Below are 21447 nucleotides of genomic sequence, written 5' to 3' on the forward strand. Positions count from 1 at the left end.
TTGCATCTTTTTGATGCTCCAGCTAAATACAGACTTACTTTTATTACTTATTGTAAACAGATATAAGAACAATTGATCTCAAAAGAAAATGGTTTTACAAACATTTTTAAAAATAAAATACTTCTTTTAAATATTTTTAATATATTGCTTGATTTGCTATCATTAAACTGCTTTTGGCATATTTGCTGCGTATCTTTCACGACACTCAGTAATACACTGACTTGTGTAGGTTTCTAATTACTCTAGCACTGCCATAGTCACTTGGGTGAAAGGCATATATTTGTTGTTAAAGGAATACAACTAAAGGCAAGATGCAGTTATCCACCTGAATCTACCATTTTACTGGAATTATGGATTTTTCCTGTAAACTTAACAGGTAGGTTGGGTTTTCAGGTTCTGACTTGTTTCAACACTGGCATGACTCTGGAGATGATGTTTGTGTGGGATTCATTGAACTTTGCTGTGTATCAGCTGGTTGTCTAGTACGTGCTAGCTATTTAAGCTTGTTGTTTAACCAGAAGTGACGGATGGAATGCATCTAGAGGGTGAGTCATCCTGTGCTAGCATAGGTGTTGGAGACAGACAGAAGGAAATTAATTACCTGCTGGAATTCCTTGTTTTCCTGCCTAGAAAGTAGAAGGAGTTTAGATAACCAGAATTTGTGGTGCGATGGGCTATGGTTAGGTGAGATGAATCCTACACCTACCTGCTTGTTTGAGAGCAACCAGTGAGTCACTATGTACATGCCTTTGAAAAAGCAGGAGTGTTGTAACTGTGCTGATCTAAGGATGCAATCAGGCAAGGCTTGCATGGGAGGCAATATCATTTATTAGATCAAACTGATAGAAAAAATAGCTAGGCTCTCTAGAACATATTCTTGTTCAGATCTCTTCTGTTAAAGTGATAATCTTTTTTTTTATTTATTTTCAATTATCTCTAGTTGAAAATATTTGATAGTCAAGCTTTCAACTGAATACGTTAGAGATACACTGCAGTAATTCAAAGACTGCCAAGCATAAGAGTAGACTAACTCCTCTTTAATTCTTCATTGAGAGGAGGTTCCCTCTAATCTTTATTCTCTTGCCAAATTCTTCAGGTCACATCTGACATATTTCTTACTCTTGGCTAAAGTTAAGGTGGTCCATAATAAAAATGAAACTTGGACTGTCTTTTCTTTTGTGCTTATTCCTTACAGACTTGTAAAGTAAGGCTATATAAAAAATAACTTTCCAGTTCTTCAGAGGATCTAGCTAACCTACTATTCATTCACCATGTCATGAGAGTTCTATTGAAGGATTAACACGTATTCTGGATATTTTGATATGACGGTTTGGTAATTTCTTGTGGCTAAAAGCTATTCATGGAGTGGTTTAGGCAGGCTGCCGAAGTTCTCAATAAGACATATTTTTTCTACCATGTGCTGACTTGCTCAGTCCAGCCCTGTAGCCTATTGGTAAGTTGCACAATCCATCCAGTTCAAAACACAACTGTGCCAAAGCAGTGAGGGAGGTGATGTTCCTGTTTCTGCGTTGTGCTCTTCCATTGTGTTACACCTCCTTTGCCTATGTTCTGTTGCTCGCCCTCCTTTAGTTTTAGAAATGCCGTGTTTCTCAGCAATCACACCAGACCTTGCTATTGCTTACCTGACTGCCATCTTCACCAGAATTAATGCTTCCCACCATGCTTTTTAGCTGTCTTCTAAACAATGACTCTAAATTCAATGCAGTCATTTTCCTGGTGTTCTTATGCACTGTAAACAGGTTAAGAGATTACATGAGTTTTTCTCCGATGACTCCATCATTCAACTAAAATCTTTAGCAAGATTCCAACTTAGGATATTCTATGATTATCTAATATTTTTCTAGGGTTAACTGATAATTCTTTCCCTCCTTCTTTTGGGGGCCACCTCTGCTATCTTCTCCTTTTTGTTTCTCAGTTGAGCAAACTTAATTGTATTGGGAACTGTAAGGAACTTGGTTCCTTAGCTGACCTTGTCTTGCTGTGTAATCAGTATATTCAGCTCTCTTGTCATGTTGCAAGCACTATTAAAGTGACCAAAACTTGGTGATTTTCCTATCTTGGATCCATATGTATTATGGTTTCTACCAGTATATTATATTACCGTGGAAGGAAATGTTCACTTAATTTGTATGTATTAGTAAAAACGTGTTATTTTTGTTTAATTCAGAATTTTAGAAAAATGGTTTCACTTGAGAAAAAAAAAAAAAAAACTTGTAGGATTTTTTTTTTCTTTCCAGTCTGTCCACAGATTTTTCACAGAATTCTGGTGCACCTCAGAGGGCGGAGTGCTGTAGACAGCAAAGTACTAAGTCGGTTATTTTTTGCTACAAAACAATTTGGATCTTAAGTGTCCAGGGTAATAATTTGCTGTAAAATTTACTTTTGCATATTCACCAACTCCTTGGGATTTCCCACTCTTTCCTTTGACAGTTATGTAAGCCGAAGGGTAGGAGAACCTGGGTGCAAGGAGGAGATATGAAGAAAAAAAAAATCTCTCTCCTGCTGTACTTATGGAAAAATAGCGATGAAATGTTCAAATGGAAAGGAAATGGGGTGTTCTACAGACATTCACATAAGTACGAGCAGAAAAAAACTCTGTTCTCTGTGGAAGCCATGTGTTCTCAGCAAGAAAAAAGGGAAGTTAAAAAAAGGTGCATCTTTTTTAGTTTCAAATATTACACCTCGGATTCAGTGATGGATAATATAAAAATATTTCTGTGCTTTCAAAACAGTCAGATGCTGGTTGTAAGGGATATTAATGGACACCGTTCTTTATCCCTGAGTGACAGAAAATATCAGTATGTTATCATGTGTTTCTGATTACACACTTTCAATATATTTTTCCCCTCATAGAGTAACTTTGTCTTCTTGGCCCTTTGTTTGAAAATACACTGGTTTATTTCAGATTCTTTCATGATAATGCTTTTCTTTGATATGCTTGCCTTTGTTCTGTATCTGAGTACTAGCAAGGCCTGTTATCAAGATGGGAAAGGCAGAAAAGTATTCTTCTTGCAGTATCTCTGAACCATTTCTGCAACTTTGCATACATAGCTTTTGTAAATTCAACCGTGGTATCAAAGAATAAATGTAATGTGGATAGGCTTTCAGGTGGTACGGCGAACTTCTGTCTGAAAATGTCTTAGAAATCCATACTCAGGTGGGTTTGCAAAAGAATTTTTTGTTTGTATGCTATATGGCACGAGATTTTCAGATTATTTTATACTTGGTATTGTTATTTGGTATCAAATAGCCATACTGAATAAAAACAAATGTATTTTTGGTAACTGAGGAACAGCAAGTTCTGGAGGGTTTAAAATAGATGACATACGATACCAATAATAGCCCGGTGCAGCTTAGCAGACCTGAGAAACTATTCAAAGGACAAACCAAAATGGAGGGCAGTTCTATACTCCATGCTTTCACTAACATTTATTTTGCCATTTTTGCTTTGTTTTGCTTCAAGCTTTTAATTAAGATTTCCTTGGCTCTGCTGACCCATTTCTATATTGTTAAAGGCAACAGAAAAGAGGCTGCCAGGATAGCAGAAGAGATCTATGGAATAGTCCCAGGTAAAGTAAAAATACTGGCACTCTAACATTTAGATATCTATTTGCTACAAATTTGTTGCTTCGGATTTTAAATATTGAATTGCCATAAAATGAGGAGTCTGTTGCTAAATGCATAGGGTGAATGTTTTAAGCTGAAGTGCCTTCCAGTTCTGAGGTCTTTGCATTGTCAGTATGTGTTGGCATGCTTTAGGTGTGCAAAATATGAGACTCCAACAGTTACCCTGCTAGAATGAGGACGACATTTGCTCAAGGCACTACAGTCGATAAAAAGATTGTTCTAGGAAGCAAGGCATTCGTTAGTGGGGGTTACAGACAGATCTACTAGCTTTACTGTCAGAGACTATAGGGATGAAATTTAGCATGTTGATATTCTGAAAGGAGATACTAGGAGGATATAATTAATGACTTTATGAATCCAAGCCCCAAATCCCCGTTTTGTTAAATCAGACCATAAAAATGAATACAGCTAAAATTATTCTTAAAAAAATATATGGCACAAGAATAGATTTTATTTGCTAGGCTATCTCATAGGTCAATTCACTTTTTTGTGGGGTTAATTTTCTTCCAAGTAATTTTGAAATTATTCCATCGCATCACTGCCATAGTAATGTATAGACAGCCATTTGCATGTCCGGAACTCCAGTAATTAAAATGACAGAATATTTTAATTTTACTACTAATGAGAACATATTTTCCTACTTGAAGATTTGTATTAGCGTTGTGACATCACAGATCTTTACATGACTCAGTTGTTGGACACTTGCTTCATGATGAACTGTGCCACCACGAACAGGCACATGAAAATGAGTGGGTGTGAGATGGCCACCCGAAGCAAAGATATTAAGATCTGCCCATAAGAAATGTAGCAGAAAAGCATTCCTTACAGAGCATTTATATACAGGATTTTCTGTCTCAAGGTTATTGACTTATTTGCTATTCTCTGGAATATGATTCCAATTATTTATTGCTGTCACTTTTTCTGAAGTGCCTTCGTGCAGTTGTAGACTAAGGCGTGACAAACAGCAGTTTTTCCTTCATACAGGTTTTTATCGAAGTACCTTGAAGTTTAGCAGACTACAACATATTTTTATCCGCAAGTTGCCATTTGCAAAAAGCCATTAAGGATAATCTTTCAAAATATAAGATCATGTGATGCTGTTGCTGGGGCACTGGATTGGATTACAGGCAGAGTTTCACAGCCTCTTCTCTTTGCAGTGAAGTAGTGCAGAAGCAGGGCTTCTTAACTTATCTGTAGAAGTCTAGAAAAGACACGGTGTCTTCCGACATGTCACTCACTGCTGTGAAGGGAAGATGTGCCCCATATGGGAACTATATTTGCCACACATTTCAGGGAGGTAGGTTGCTGTGGCTAGCATGGAAGTATGCAGCAGCATGTATTTTCTTGGTGAGGCATGTGTGTGCATACACATGTATTTACAATGCATGTGAAATGCGTTTCCACATACTATACAATATGAATAGGAATTTAATTAAGGCACTGTAGCTCTATTATCGGAGTTACCTCTGAACCCTGCTGCTGGATACAACCCATAATTTTTGTCCCTTGCAGTGTTACCAGTCTTCTAACTTTCTGAACTGAGCTTGCCTGTTTCACTTGTCAGCATGAGGTTAGGTTTTTTGGATGTTTTCAGGCAAACCTCTCTCCATCCCTGCCTGGTTCCTGTTTTCAATATTTTACCCGGCAAATCCTACTTGGTCCTTAAGAAACTGGTTGCATAGCATGCTGACTGGTTCTTCCATGCCAGCTTCCTGCCCTAGGAGCCTAGGAACAGCTCCTTTCATAAACAGAGACAAAAATAAAAACACTATTTAAAATCATAACACCATGAGGTGAATTGCATCCCACCTCTAGAGTGGTGAAAGCACACTGCAAGAAGGCCAAGGGCTGCTGAAAACCTGGTAAAGCCAGAGAGTAATGCTGGCTTTAAGCCAGAGAGTGGAACAGATCCTTTAGGTCCATCTCGTCTTCTCCTGCAGCTGCGTGGCAGTCAGTGGCATACAGGCACGACAGCCCCTGCATATCTCTGGGCTCTGTCACTTCTGCCTTGGCCAGTGAATTTGCCATGTGCACCAGGGTGCCCTTTGTTGGTTGGGCTTCTTGGGCATGGCAGTGAATGCTTGAAATAAGGTCTCCTGTGGCCAAGGCTGAAATCATTGCTGAGTCCTTGGCCTGAAGTCCCCAGGGATGTTTCTGAGCTTCTCATTGAGATCTCTCTGCTTCAGGTTACACCTGAAATGGAGATGAATCACCTTTTCCTTTCTCTGGTGTGCCGCATAGCTGAAAATATTAAACAGGATATGGGTTTCAAGTACTATGCTTGTAGGGTTACTGTACACCAGGGCATGAATGCAAACATTGGTATTGCTTCCATCCTCTGGCACTATAAATGCACTCACTCCACTTGAGTTACATTTAATATGGGATAGCTGGCTATAAGTGTAGGTAGTAACTAGGCTAAGGGTTTTTTGTTTTGTGGCACTTGAATAGATTAAGAAAAAGAGCAAGCTAGCTTGCATGAAGGAGTCTGCACAATTCAACAACTCAAAATGATTAAGGAAGAGAAGTGAAACCTCAGGCAGGATTTATTTTTTTCATGTCTGTTCTGAAACCTTCTAGTGAGGAGGAGGATGAAATGTGATACCTGCTAGTCTGAGCTGGAGGAAGTTATTTATGAAATTGTTGGTTTGGGAAATAAAACTGCCAGGGTCATGCTAGAATTGGTTTGAGGGACAAGGTGTCTGAGCGTCTCCCTCCTATGAGACTCTTAGTAAAGTGAAGGGGAGCCAGAATATGGGTCATTTGTGACAAAAGCTCCCTAGAAGAGACAGAGGCTTGTATTTTTTTTTGTACAATATGAGAACTGCAGGGCTCTGAAGTCCCTGGGTGAGTCCCAGCAGCACTAAAGTCATAGTCTTTGCTGAAGGGTGTGTTTAGCTGTTTTTAAAAGTTCTGCCAACAAGCTTGTGTTTAGGTCCCTTAATGAGTGGCCTGCTTTACTCGTGAGTGCTGAGCCCTCAGCTGCTCCGCTGAAATCAATTTATCAACAGTTTCACTGCTGACACTGCATTGATTTTTCAAGCCTGGTCTGCATTTATATGCAGATGCATTTCCCTTGTCCTCCCAGGATCTCCTTTTGTTGCGTACCTGAATTAACTCTTATGATTTTGCTGTTTTAGGCAGCTGGGCAGACAGATCCCCTCTGCATGATGCTGCCTTCCAAGGACGCCTCCTGTCTTTGAAAACCTTGATTGCACAGGTAAAAGCCTACAGGTAAAGACAAGGTTGGGAAGCAGCGTGGTTTCTCTTGAATGGTATCTGCAAGTCAGTGAGCAGGTAGTAAACTGCAGCAGTGCCTAAGAAATACAGTCATATAAGTGATATATCCATGTGCACATCTTTAGGCATGTATTGGTTTGCTTAGACAAGATGCTGAGTACAAGCCCAGGACAAAGACTGCTACTGCTTGTAGCTTGCTGTATAATAAACAATGATCCTCGGGCTCTTCTTCAGTGATAAACAGTGCAGACTGGGCTTGAAGAGAATAGGAACAATATATATGTTATATATTTGGAGTTAAAAAAAAAAAAAAAGTTGTAAGAGTATGTCTTTATAAAACAGCAAGCATGGTGTTCCTAAAGAGAGAGCTGTCAGCCTGAAACCCTTTACTCCAACTGTAACCAAGAGTTTAGGCAAGAGGGGAGGAAAAGATATATATTAGAAATGAAAACAGGTATGAAAACGGACAGCTGTGAAGGGTGAGCTATCCTCCTTATCATCTTTCTTTAAACCCAGCTCCTCAATCTGGCACAAATGAGTAATCTCTTCCCCACAAATCATGGTCAATAATTTTCACCAGTGATGGCTGTATGGAGAACAAGGTGAGCCTGCATCTCAAATGGGCAATGTCCTCAAGGAGTGGAGCTGCTGTGGCAAAAGCCTCTTCTCCAGACATTTATCAAGGCACAGCTGCAGTCAAATGAGGTTGGTGCCTAACCAGCAGTTAGGGCACATCACTGAGGGCATTGCCCAAACGCCCCTTGAGCACTGACGGGCACGGGGCAGCACCCAGCTCCCCAGGAAGCCTGTTGCGGTGTGTGACCACCCTCACGGCAAAGAAACGTTTCCTGATGCCCAGCCTGAACTCCCCGGCGCAGCTCTGTGCCGTGCCCGTGCCCTGCCAGCGGGTCCCAGGAGCGGAGGCCGGCGCCTGCCCCTGCGCTTCCCCTCCTCGGGAGGCTGCGGAGAGCGGCGAGGTCGCCTCTGGGCCTCCTCTCCTCCAGGCTGGGCAGCCCAAGTGTCCCCAGCCTCCCCTCACAGCACATGCCTTCCAGCCCTGCCGCCAGCTGTGCTGGCCTCCTCTGGGCGCTTTCAGGGACCTCAGCAGCCTTTCTGTGCTGCGGAGCCCAGAACTGCACACAGTACTCGGGGTGAGGCCTCACCAACACTGAATACAGCAGGAGAATCGCCTCTTTTGACCGGCTGGCTGTGCTGTGTGTAATGCACCCCAAAATGGGGTTTGCCCTCTGTCTGGCAGGGCACACTGCTGGCTGGTGCTGAGCCTGCTGCCGACCAGCACCCCCAGGGCCCTTTCTGCGTAGCTGCTCCCCAGCCACCCGGCTCCCAGCCTGTGCCTGTGTCCGGCATTGCTCTGTCCCAGGGGCAGAATGTGGCATTTCCCTCTGTTAAAGAGGTCCCTTCTGGCCCCTTCTATCTCCATCTGCATTGACTTTACACCTTCTTATTAGTGGGAGGCGCCCAGTGTTGTAGTTAAACAGTGGATGCCCCAGTTGTTCACTGGTTGTGGTTACACATGGGAGAAGCACCTGGTGTGGATATACGCTATTTAGTTAATCTACCCTTTCTCCTTCTCCTGAGAACATTAATTTCAGGAGTGAATGATGAGGGTCCTTGCTGATGAAAATAGATTGAGGTAGCAATGTCTGTGGAGAGTGAAATGGAGCTGATTCAGAGCAGTTTGATAAATGTAAGGGCAAAGCTCTTCATGGAACAGTATAACCATTGCTCATCGCTTCCCAGGTGGTTATGCCATTAGCCTGAAATGAAATATGGAGCTATACTTTAGGGTATGGGACACTCAGAAGTCTCTGCCTTGGGACCAAGCTCTTAAAAAAATCCAGGACAGTTTTTGCTTCCCAGAGGATGCCCTGATATAAGGGGCTGTTTGTGCCTGTGTGGAAATGGGGCACTGGGGTTTTAAAGGAGCTCAAGGACTCACCAATGCCTGTTCCAGCACCCAAAGGAGTATCTTATTTTTCAGATACACTGGGAAGAATGTAAAATCATACGAACACGAGGCTTAATATCAGTGGTATTTGGGAAACAGCTGTTGTAAGATGTGTAATTTGATTGCCATTTACTAATCGAGGGGACTACTGTTTTGTCCAAGATATCAGTTCTTATTTTTTCATTTGCAATTAATGAATTTCATTTGTTAAATTTATATATGAATAATGAAAAAGAATAACTCTCTTCTTATCAGGCACCTCTAGAAGACATTATTCTCGAAGGAGCATACTGATCAGTAAATATGAAACATCTATACAATGTGAAAATTGAATAATCTCAACATTTTTTAAAGATTTTATCTGTTCCCTTGGAATCGTTGTAACGTGTAGGAACTTTGTGCCATTTTTTAGCCACAGCCAGCCTTTGCATTAATAACATTTTCACATTGCTGAAAAAGATTGGTTTTATATCATAGAATTTCTATCCTAAAGTAATTACAGTGGCTGTTTTTAATGCTCATTGCAGCAGGTTTGGTGACTTTCACAGTGTAACGTTGCTCGCTTGTATTTATCTCTACCGAAAGCATTGCTACTGGATACCAGGCGGTGCATTGCTGCCATCTTGTGAGCTGCCTCGCTTACAGCACGTTGAGCAGAAGGGGAACAGCGCTACATGATACAGGATGCCAAGTGTGAAATGAAGCTGCTCCCTGGCCTGTTCTCACACGTGGCTGTGAAATCTTACTTACGAGGAGATTAGGCTGTATTTTGGGGACAGCACATATGGCAATTTCTGTCTCCCTGGTGAATATATCTGCTGTCTGTTTTTGTGAGAATAGATGTAAGAACTGTCACTTAGGGAAATGCCTATAATGAGGCGTGTGTAATTCACAGTTCTTTTCTTCCAGCGTAAAACAACTTCTGGGTGGTCAGATAAGAGGAACAGATCTGTGGGTGAGATTTGTCTCACCTCCATTATGGGTCTACTTTACTATACCTGAATGAACCACACTGGGCACCCCATATAATCAGTGGATGCATTTTCAGGATACAATTCATTTGATCTACAGCTATTTCAGGATGAGATGAATCACATCATAAGAGTGTCTGCTTTCCCTACTGATGGAGCCGAGCCAAAGGGTCCAATCAAGCTGCTGGACCACCACCGTTAGCAGCTACCCTTTCTGGTGACAACCACGAACAGCAATAATGTGACCCGTGTGCATCCCTACCCCTGTGCCTCGCGGTGTGGTGCTCTCCATCCAGCATCCAACCACTGCTGGTGCCCTGGGGTTGCTGCTTGGCTGGGCAGGTCCTTCCCCTCACGCCCTGTGCTCTGCCTTGCAGGGTTTCAATGTGAACCTGGTGACGACAGATCGGGTCTCGGCTCTGCACGAAGCCTGCCTGGGTGGCCACGTGGCCTGTGCGAAGCTGCTGCTGGAGAACGGTGCTCAGGTGAGTCTTGGGGCTGCTGGAGGTCTGGGTGAAATGGCTTATCCCTTGGTTTTCTCTGTAACGATCATTGGAATTGCCTCCAGTCTTCCATGGCGTAGTTTGTGAGTCTCATATAAGTAAAAACAGACGTGCTTAAATCAATGTCACAATTTGTCTGCTAATAAAATACCATTTTGTCCAGCTGGAACTGAGGTAGAATACACGTTAAAAATGGAGATACAGGAATAGGATGAGATATATGAGAACATATTTCATTTGACTGAGTTACAAGCTTTTCAAGCACAATTTACATGGCAAGAAGCTGTGAAACACCAAAACAGGCAATCAAGCTATCCCTTGCAGAAGAAAATCCATTTAGCTTCCCATACTGTGCCATATTTCAGTCCTTTTGAAAAATGGGAGAAAAATAAAATTCTGCGCAGTTTTGGTATACAAACGATGTTATCTTTTTTATAATTTAGGGGATCACATCTGAACTACCTGTTGCTTACTTAAGAAAACAGCCTGTTCCTGATATAATATATATAGTCCCAGAGTTTTGTTTTGTTTTGTTTTTCCTTTCCCCTCCCTCTCTGTTCATAAATAAAACCAGCAAGCTGTTGTGTGACTTCCGGGAGAAAACGTTCTGTTTTTCTGCTCACCTTTATTGCTGTGCCTTTTTTTTTTTTTTTAATTAACAAAACCATTTACTCCACAACAGCTGTTTTATCTGTCTTTCCTCTTTTACCAGTTAAACCAAAGCCCAGAGGAGAGGGAAACCAAAGAAGTATTTTCTCTTCAGTTATCTCCTTGCTTACCCTTGCTATAAGCTTGCTTGAATCTCTGGCGCTGCCGTAAAATGATGCCAACGGACCTCCAGTGCCCCAGCAGCTCTAGCCAGACCTGCCCCATGAGAGTTTGGGGGGCGCAGTGTTGTAGCAAGAGATCTGTCTGAAATATGGATACCCCAAAATACATCCATTCCTTTCCTTCTGCTGTTTTTGAAGCTGTGTAGGATGGGGGATTACTTAGCTTGACAATGAGCAAGAGGGAAGGAAGATCGAGCAAGGGGATGGGATTTGCAGTGACAGTGCTGTTGAAACAGTCTTGGCCAGAGCCCTGCCATTTCACAAAGAGCAAGCTGCATTTTGGGGCTCCAGAATCTGAGCAGACAGACAGACATCCTCATGCTGCAGTGCCTGGCCTCTTCCCATGCTCTGGAGGAGGCACTGAAGGGTAGGGGCTGCCTTCTGTGCTGCTGCAGCTGCCCCAGGAGGAGCGTGACCTCCCGCCGGCTGCTGTGCTCTTGGGGTTTGCAGGAAATGGCCAGGGCTGAAGCACTGAAAGGGGCAAGGAGGGGTCTGTGACTGTGGGAAGCACACCTTGTAAGAAAAAGGGTTAACTTGTAAGGTGTCGTATACAATTCAGTAGGGCAAATGAGCAAGGACGAATAACATTTAGAAAGCTATCAACTGCCTATGGTCCACTGCTGAATTACCCAAATAACTCAATAGTTTTTTAAACATCTCTGCCTTTCTCCACTTTACAGGCAAAATATTTTGCAAACTGAGTATTTCTCCCCTGGTTCTTCCACCGTCTTGTGATGCTGCTCCTGTTCTTTGGCTGGTAGCAAACTTTGGCTTCTTTAGTGGCCCAGGACTTCTCCAGCTCTCTCTCTCCTATCTTTTTCCTCTTCTCACTGATTTGGAAACCACACAAACTGCCATGAGCTTGCATGATTCATTGTACTTTCTCACTTTGCCACAAAATTAAAGGCATGCAGATTTGCTGCGTAAATTGCCTCTGAGGGCCTGCCAGGCAGCCAAATCTGGCAGCTACAGTGCTGTGCACGGCACAGCCTGGGCACTGTGCTCTCCCGGTGGAGAATGACTGATGGTGGCTCTTGCCAGGTACCTATGTCAGAGGTCAAGGACAGAAATTCTTTCTGTCTTACACACAAACACACACACTCACATGAACACAAACCCGTCTGGACTCCTTTTCTGTTTGGGATTAAGACTATGTTTTTGTGAATGTGTTATCTGCTGGAAATGTGTTTTCAGGTGAAAGTATTAAACATGAACTATATTTTCATTTAAAAAGCAAAGTCATTTGAGTGTATAATGGATATGTGTTAATGCAAAATAGACAGTCATAACAACACTCAAGTTCTCAATGTAAAAAAGAAATAATCTGCGTTTTCTGAGCAACTCCCAGCAGGCAGTGTTGCTGCCTTACGACACTAGCTGTCTGTGAGAGAGGGCAGAGCTCAAAGTAGAATGTTATATGTGCTGTCCCATAATGAATGACTCTGAAAATTGCAAACAAAATCAATTCTGAGATTAAACATGGCAAGCATCTTGTTCTGGTGCATTTTCGTTGAGCATATGACGCACACCGCAAGGGCGTTCCTCCTATATTGGATTATTCTGAGCGTGTCCTGCTGTTTCAGGTCAACGCAGCCACTATTGATGGGATCACTCCTCTGTTTAATGCCTGCTGCAGTGGCAGCGTGGCTTGTGTCAACATGCTGCTTGAATTTGGAGCCAAGCCACAGCTCGGGAACCACCTTGCTTCACCCATTCACGAGGCAGTCAAGCGAGGTAATGTTCAGGGTGGGAGTGAAGCTAACAGCAACGCAATGAGGAATGCATCTCTTATTGACTTTAAAACATTCTCTCCTCCATCCCCTCCCCCCCCCAAAAAAAACAAAGAAAAAAATCTACAGCATGGATAAATATGCTTGGCTTATTCCCATCTCTTCTTCCTCACTGATTGTATCTGGTTGTATTCTGCTCTGCAGCGCTGAAATTAAGTGGTGGCTCTTTTTCACCACACAGGTCACCGAGAGTGTATGGAGGTCCTTCTGGCCCACAAGGTTGACATTGACCAAGAAGACTTGCAGCACGGGACCCCGCTCTACGTGGCTTGCACGTACCAGAGGACAGACTGTGTCAAGAAGCTGCTGGAGCTCGGTATGCTTGCAGATAGGGGCTGGGAGAGACCTGGGGTGGTGTGAGCCAACACAGCTTATCACCCTGGGTTGCCTCTCCAACACAAACATTACAGAGATTTCTGCAAGAGATATTTGGACAGCCTGAATTTGTGAGACGATTGAAATTTCACCTGTATTCATGAAGAACTTAGGATTTCCTTACTGGAAAACTATAGTTACAGAGACCTACCTGAGACCATCTGAATATGAAAGTAAAGCAGAGTTTGTTTTCTAGAATGATGTCAGGAAACATAGAAAGTATCGGCCAATATTGATGACCAAAATCAAGTCTTCTGATTATGAAAAAATTAACTGCCTTGCTAAGCATTGGCTTCATCTGCTTCTCAGCTGATGATGAAGATAGTAGTAAAGATGCTTGAAAGTATAATCCCTGTAGGGTCAGGCACAATTTAAGAGCTAGAGTACATTTTTGCTGTCAGTGTACATTTGCTGATTGACACCTGCTGGAAGCATGACCCTGCTGTGAATGGCAAAACCTAGGGCATGCATTTTGTTTACTGTACTCCCAAAATTATTCCAATCAGATGCCTGAAGAGTTTTTCCTCCCTTGCCTCTCCCTCACCCATCTCCCTGTAACTAAATTAATATAACCTATGTCAGATTGTGTGATATTAACAAATTTACACAGCGTGTGATAGCTTTTGATCATCTACTGGGTTGAAAGTCTAAGAATTTCAGTGCTTGCTCAGCCCTACCTGCTGCAGACTCAGTAGACATTTATAAAGCAGGTATTTGTTCAGATGAGTTTTGAACTGATGGTCGTGAGAGAAATTAGGAAGGGCTGGGTGCCACTGATGCCCTTCAATTGTTGAGGCTACTGGCGGAAGCCAACCTGTGTGATGCAGGGTCAGAAGGCTCCTGCCTCCTCCCAGTGCCAACCACACACTCTTGTTTTCCCAAGGAGCCAACGTGAATGCAGGGAAGCGATTAGACTCCCCTCTCCATGCGGCGGCAATGAAATCCAGTGTGGAGATAGTTGTCTTGCTGGCAGACTATGGTGCTAACCTGAAAGGCAGAAATGCAGATTTCAAATGTGCCCTGGACCTTGCTGTACCCAACAGCAAAATAGAGCAGGCACTCCTACTTCGGGAAGGTAAAGGATTCCTTTCTTCTTCTTCTTCTCCCTCTCTCTCTTTTTTATTTTAATAGAGCAGTATTTATTTCTTTTACCTAAGTACTTTTAATAACCGTTTAAAAAAGTAATCCCCTATGTAAGTTCTCTACTGATTTCAAGCTTGTAGCACAGGCCTACTATGCAGAAATAAGCAATATCTGTTTTGTTGCTACATCTGCTGCACAATATTAGTTTTAGTAAGTAAATTGGTCTTCTGTGCTTTTCTTTCCAATATATGGAAGGAAAGTTATTTTTATTTACTAATCAGGAGTCTAAGGACTGAGGATTGAAAATTGCTGGGAGAGTTTATTTACTGATATCAACACAGCTATTTTAGTAGCACCATCTTGTGTTCAGTCACGCACTCTGACTCAACATCCAGATTCCTGAAGAAAAAGGTGCAATGAATGAACGTTTGTGGGGCTGCAGTCCAAGCGCAAACCTGCAAGCAAGTGCAGGAAGGCTACAAGTAAGCTGCAGTGCCCCTTGTAGCTTACTTACAGCCTCCCTACAATATTTGTATTTATCTTCCCAGTCTACGGAAAACAACTTCTGAGCAGAAATGAATCTAGCTCCTCTTGCGCCATTTTCACCTGTGCCACATATAGCCAAAACTTGGTGCATCCAATAGTAATATTTCTGCGATATGGACATGCTGGATTAATTCCTCTCCAACCATTTTTCCAGCTTGTTCATGCCCACGTAGCTGGCCTGTGCTCCTCGGGCTCTGCCTTTCCAGACACAGCTAGACATAGACACAGTGCGGACACCTATATGGCATTTTCAGTATTTGCTCAAGAAAAAGTCCAGAAAAAAACTATGCATGCAGAAAAAGGTTTTTAGTGCTCAAAAGTTTAAAGTTGCTGAAACAGTTTAGACTTAATAAGTCAATAATAGTTTGATTATAGTAGATCTCTTTAACATCAACGAGTTGTTGTGTAGTGCTTGATCTGATTTTCAAATCTTGCTGCTGTTTGTTGCCTTTTGACTTATACTGGGGGTGGGGGAGCTTGTTCTTGCTTTTATTTTATTTTATTTTTTCCAGGTCCTGCCAGCCTTGCCCAGCTGTGCCGGTTGTGTATCAGAAAACGTCTGGGTCGGTCGTGCTTATATGCAGTCCCTAAGCTGCACCTGCCTGAGCCACTTGAGAACTTTCTTCTATACCGATAAGTTTGTGACTATATTTACACTGGAAAAGAAAGAGGAACAAATGGTTGTTTACTCCAAAATATTATATCAAAGGAAAAAAAAAAATCAAAGACATCATTTACTGTATACTCTGGGTACCAAATATTGCTGCTGAATGTGTAAGTCGAAGCCAATGGAAAACACCTTTTCACAGACACTGAATGGTGTCATGGATTCAGTTCCCCCACAGTTTGTTACCAAACCCACTTATTGCAGGCTGAGAAATAGTACATGAACAGCTCACTTGAAATGTGTTTGTAGATGCAGACATCCATCCAGCCACAGACACATGCAGAGATTTCCCCTGCATTTAGTGTTATCTAATGATTATGTCTTGTTTTGTTTTTTGTTTGTTTTTCCTGTAATATCTGTGCAGCTTCTTCCTCTTTTCTCACCAGTCTCACCGTCAAAATCAAGGTAGTGGCTGTTATTCTTCCACTAGTGTGGGAATGAAAACCTTCAGCACTTAATGTCAAATGTATTTATATACTTGGCATCTTTTGTCCTCTCTGACTTTGCTTCCTGTCACCTCTTTCCCGTGTCCTAGTGGAGTAGTAGTGACTTACAGCAGGCTCCATCTGTCCAGCTGCCTCATATCTCATCACCCTGGGCCCAGCTGTCCTCAGTGCTAACACATCTTTTCCTTCAAGGTGAGAGTGACATTACCAAGTCAAGTGCCGGGGCTTGGAGTAAGCCCACAAAAATATTTGTAAGTCTGAAGAAGAACACTTGTCTCTTCTAAAAAATCCTTCTAAACTATCTCACCTGAGATTAGGCTCTGTTTGTTATACAAATAATTTTTCTTAGCTTAAAATGAGGGCAGAACTGCAGGTAGTTTCATAGGCACAGTAGGCCAGCTTTCAACGTCTGTCCTTTGCAAAGTTTAAGGAAAAGCAAAGGAATGAGTTGCTTCTCTCCTTTTTGCTTTGAATGCTCTGACATTCCTCAAGATAAGTCCTCAGACCGCAGATCAATAGAGAAGCAGGGTCCCTAAGGATGGTTGTTCATCACTCAAATGTTCTCTTTGTTGGTTATTGTCCACCAGGAGAAGAAGTTGGCAAGCTTGTCTGCTCCTTCATCACTTACTCTGGAGTCTTTCATCACCTCCCTGGCAGAAGGGAATTTTAAACAGCGATTCTGACCACTGTGTTTAAATGGTTTAAATGTTGTCAGGGTTTGTAGCTTGGACACAGCAGAGCTAAAACCACAGACTTCTCTGAGGTGAGATACGTGGGACCCAGTGACTGGTGCAATGCCTGAGTGGTTCTGTAAAGGTTTGTTTATTTTTCATGTGGAGGTTGTTCTGAGGGCAGAAATGTTTCTGCACACCTGAGTTTTGGTGAAATGAAATGGGCAATGGCGTTTCACCAGCTTTAGTAAAATAGGACATAGAGGTTAAAGGAGAGTCTGCCTACAAATATCTCAGCTATGTGTTGAGCCAAGAGGCCTGTAATTTTTCAGGTTATGAGGCACAGTGGTTTTATTATGAGCTATGCATGCTAGTACCAGTTTTCACTGCCCATACATGAAGTCAGAGGAAATGAGCCTGCAGCAGATGGTATAGGAGACTGGCTTCCAGCAGGTGCTGAGCTGCTGTCCCAGCTCCAGCAGCATCAGCCTCTGGTCCGGTGCTAATCCCTTAATTTCACCGTGACAGTTTCCCTCTTGAGACGGAGGACTGACCTTTCCTGTAATTTCTCACGAATCATTCAGCACAAGTAAGACAAATTGTGCTCCCAGCAGTTCATGAGACTATACCTGCAGTGTTATAACTGAAAATGAATGTAGTCTTCAGCCTGTGAAAGTAGCCTGTGTTTGCACATATTAAATGCTATCTGACAGCAAGAACTATTGCCCATAAAGTCTTCTGTGACATGAATGACCTTGTATAGTACAGCATATCATGAGTCTCAGAGATTTGAACTCTAAATTCTCAAGAGTCTCTGAAAATCAAATGCTATCAGGAAAGAAATGTCTATATTAATTTAATGTCAGCAAATCTCTCTCAGTCTTATCTTTACTGCCAGCTCACCTACTCTGTTTATAAGGCGGCAGTCAGAATACCATCTGCTATCCAAATAGAGAGACAGAGCCTCAGCTGTGTGGGTTGTCAGACTTGTATTGCAATCAAGGAGCGAAGACAATTTATGGGATCTATTTCAGAATGTGTAATACCGAATTGATTTCCTACTGCGATCATCAATGAAAACAGTATTTCACTTGCATAGGATTTTAAATTGAAAAAATGTATCTTCATTAAGGAAATGCAAAGCCCATTCAGCCTCTCGGAGAGGTTTATGTTATGAAGTAGCAGAAGCTGCCCTATTTTATTGCTGATATTAGCTTTCCATCAAAAAATCACCTCACCTTTGCATCCTCCCAGAGACATCATTCTTCCTGAAATTCCATATATCAGAGATTCCGGGGGAACAGAACTTTAATAAATCAGGAGTGAAGTTTAGAAGTCTTGATGTTAAGCAGTTGCATTGGAAACTTTACCTAGACTTTCTTGTTCTTATCACAAGAGTGGTTCAGACTAAAAACTACACATTTAATTTTCATTGGCTATACTTTGTGTTGTAACAATGCACAGAAATATTATCATGGAAGCAGCTGGAGGTTGTATTATTTTTTTTTTCAAATACGCCATCTCATGTGAAGATAGGGAAACACTGGTTTAATTTACTAGGAGATTACTGAACCTTGTTGGTGATTTTTCCAAATGAGTTGGGAAAACATCTGTTAGGCGTAGATACAGCTTCTCTTTCCTAGGCAGAAGATGGCTGACTATCCTCACAAGGTCTCTTTTCTTTAAAATGGGTGACATCTTTCATGCCATTTTATGATCATTGACAGAAACCAGTTATTTTGGAGAAATACGTCTTTCCTGGGAATGTAGACTTTTTTTCTGTCTTACAATGTCCATTGCTATACCACATGCATATGACTTTACCCTCAACGACTGCCAGTACTATCTGCTTCAGTGAAGCATATCTCAACAGGAATTATTACACAATATCCTGGCTAGAGGAAAAGTTTTTTGCAAACCACAAGCATTTGGTCATTCTAAGTACGGACTCTGACTTGCAGCTTTGCAGCATGAGCTTGGGGTATGAATGCTCAGCAGCCGTAAAGTCCTCAGTCCCGAGTGCATTTTGCAGAAATGTCTTGAAAAGGTTACTTATGAGCAGTATTAACCCCAAGGATTTCCTTTTATTCTTCTCAGTCTGTTGGACCACTTTCCAGTTTTATTATCCATATCTTATGAGCGAGCAAGTGTGGACTCAGAAATGCTGATGACGTGCACCTCACAGATCTCAGACTGATCAGATGTTGCCTGAAAGCTGTCACTCATTACCTAGTATGCCTGTCATTGGTTGTGATCCAAAGCAAAACAGAGTTAACTGGGCTTTGTATCAGCCCTGTATTTTTCTTTACTCTAAAATAAGCCTTCATATCTATGTTCTTTCTAGGAAAAGATGCATTTCCATGACTCTAAATTTTTTTCCTCACTGTATCTTTTCTCATACTACCAAGCTCTTGTTCGTAAGCATATCTTTCTTCATCAGCTTCCTTCTGGATTCATGTCTTTCTCCTCTGCCTGTAAGAAATTTTTTTTTTAATTTCCTCCTTGAGCAACACGCCTCTTCAACAGCAGATATTTTAGCGAGGGTCAGCCTGTTTCCTTGTCAGATGTGTTACTTCTCTCACTCACCAAGCTGCTGTCTTTGGGTTCCCCACTCCACTCCATCCCTGCACACCTCAGCCCTCCCTTGCTCTGGGGATGGCACTGATGTTTGGAGAGATGTCACCCCCTTGGCACATTGCTCTTCAGCTGCCATGTCCGTGTGGGACTGCATTAGCCACCCTCTTCAAGCAGAGCTGGAGCACGTCATTTTGCCATGCTGAGTGCTGTCTGGACTAACTCCAGGCATGGCACCACTATTTGCTTGCATGCTGGCTGCATGTAACTGGTTTTCACCATGTCTGGTCACAGCAGGAGAAAATCTGCAGATGTTAGCAGTTTGCACTGGCTTGTGAAGGTGGTTGTGGGGATGCTCTTCTTGTTCCCCACCTTGTTGCTATTTCAGCACCTTGGCCCAAGACCTGGTTCCAGGCTGCCTGGTAGATTGAGAGCACTTTTTTTCCAGAATCATCTGCAAGCAGTCTGGCTAATGAGCCACCCACCTCCCAAGGGACATATGGCAGTGAAAATAAATAGACCAACACATTCTGAAATGGTTTAATAAACGCTATTTATCATGGTAGGCAGGAAAATAAATATTACATTCTAATTTGGTCCATAAAAGATCCACATTCTGGTCTCCTGACCAAGCTGTGGAGTTCAAGCAACTCCCAGAAAATCCTCTCTAGGTCTCAACTTTTCATAACAACTGTGCCAGTCCCTGATTTTCTGTCTATCCAACTGAATCTCCCATTCTCAAAGTGAAATTAAAAAGTGAGGAAAATGTTAAGCTGCTGCAATCGGTGGCCACCCCATAGGAGCTGAAACTCCCCACATATGCCTTGAGGTGCAGACACCCCCCTGCCTGGGCACGTGCAAGACTCAGAGGTTGTCTGTCCTTCCCTCCTCTTGTGACGGGACAAGCTTGTGCCCCTTTGGATGGTGGTACCAGGGGCTCATCTCCCCCCAACCTTGTCTTCCACCAGGGAACTGCAGCCTGGTCAACAGCCACCTCATGGTATGTAGTCTTCTGTTTGCCTCTGATGTTAGACGTTTGTGTTGTGCCAACAACGTCCAAATCTTTGTGAAGGCTGTCCAACACATTTCCATCCCAAATCTCACCTGTCTCCTCCAGAACAACTCTGCTGTTGGCACTTAACAACCCTCCAGTCCTCACTGGGTGAAAAACATCAGCGGAGTGTCCCAGCAGGGCGTTAGGGCAAGGCTGACTATTTGGCCCCATTCTAATGAAAATGAAACACATTTGCTGACCCTTGGCTGAAAGATTTGGCTGACCTGTATGCTGTACTGACAGTTTATGATGCCTTTGTATATTTTTTTCTGGAAATTAACTTTTTTTTTGCACAAGCCAATTGCTCCTCATTGTGATTTTTTTTTTTTAATTTTCTGCAAGAGATGTATACTATCTTAATGTCAAATACAGATTATTCCAAACAGACCTTCTGTCTAATTTGCTTTGTATTTCTTGAAAATCTCTTTATCCTTGAAATTCATACCATTTGCAGATACTCGTGATATGCATTGCAAACAAAGGGAAAACTACACCCGTTTTGGAATTGAAAACTGTTCAATAAAAGGTATCAGGAATTGTGGAAGAAAACATAATTTACATATTCAGCTGAGAATAACATCTGGAAGGTGGGAGAGATGCATTGGCAGAGAGTATTATTCTAGCATTTTGGTTAACAAGTCAGTCAAATCAACACATTAGACAGCAAGCCATTGCAACTAATATATTTATGTATATATATATATATATATATTTACCAACAGTGGATGAAGTCTCATGTGTGGGAGATTCCCTTTTCTTCTTATTTTTCAGTTGATTAGACTTATGTGTGCAGAACTTTCTATCATGGTAATTTGAGCAACACTATTGTATTGTAAATATCAAAACTCAGCACATAGTCAATGTAAAAATTTTTGTCATTACACACCTAGTTGGTGACATTGTCTTCTGCAAGTATGGGTTTCCAAAATCACAGACACATACTTGGCTCACTCTCATTCAAGCACAAAACTGAGGTCTGAGAAATACAATTAAGTTCCAGCTATGCTAAAAAAAAAAAAGGAAAGAAACCAGATATTTGGTATAGAAACATGGAATATCCCAAGTTGGAAGTGACCCACA

The 21447-nt window shown here is 42.1% G+C and overlaps 1 protein-coding gene across 3 annotated transcripts; it reads left to right on the forward strand.

Annotated features, from left to right (window-relative positions):
• Positions 1 to 130: 130 nt before the first annotated feature.
• On the forward strand, positions 131 to 20751 carry ASB11 (ankyrin repeat and SOCS box containing 11). Of its 3 annotated transcripts, XM_083822705.1 has the most exons (8): positions 131 to 1453; positions 3485 to 3590; positions 6789 to 6868; positions 10206 to 10313; positions 12745 to 12895; positions 13133 to 13267; positions 14210 to 14401; positions 15468 to 20751. In XM_083822705.1, exons 1-8 carry the CDS (start codon positions 1361 to 1363, stop codon positions 15590 to 15592), a joined length of 990 nt encoding a protein of 329 aa, XP_083678831.1. In that variant the 5' UTR covers positions 131 to 1360; the 3' UTR covers positions 15593 to 20751. The 3 variants fall into 3 exon arrangements, with proteins under 3 accessions (XP_083678831.1, XP_083678830.1, XP_083678832.1); XM_083822704.1 differs by having other exon boundaries at positions 131 to 3590; XM_083822706.1 differs by lacking the exons at positions 131 to 1453; positions 3485 to 3590 and adding an exon at positions 3597 to 4945.
• The last annotated feature ends 696 nt before the right edge of the window (positions 20752 to 21447 follow it).

The sequence above is a fragment of the Anser anser genome, assembly GCF_964211835.1.
Source record: "Anser anser genome assembly, chromosome: 1".
Lineage (NCBI taxonomy): Eukaryota > Metazoa > Chordata > Aves > Anseriformes > Anatidae > Anser > Anser anser.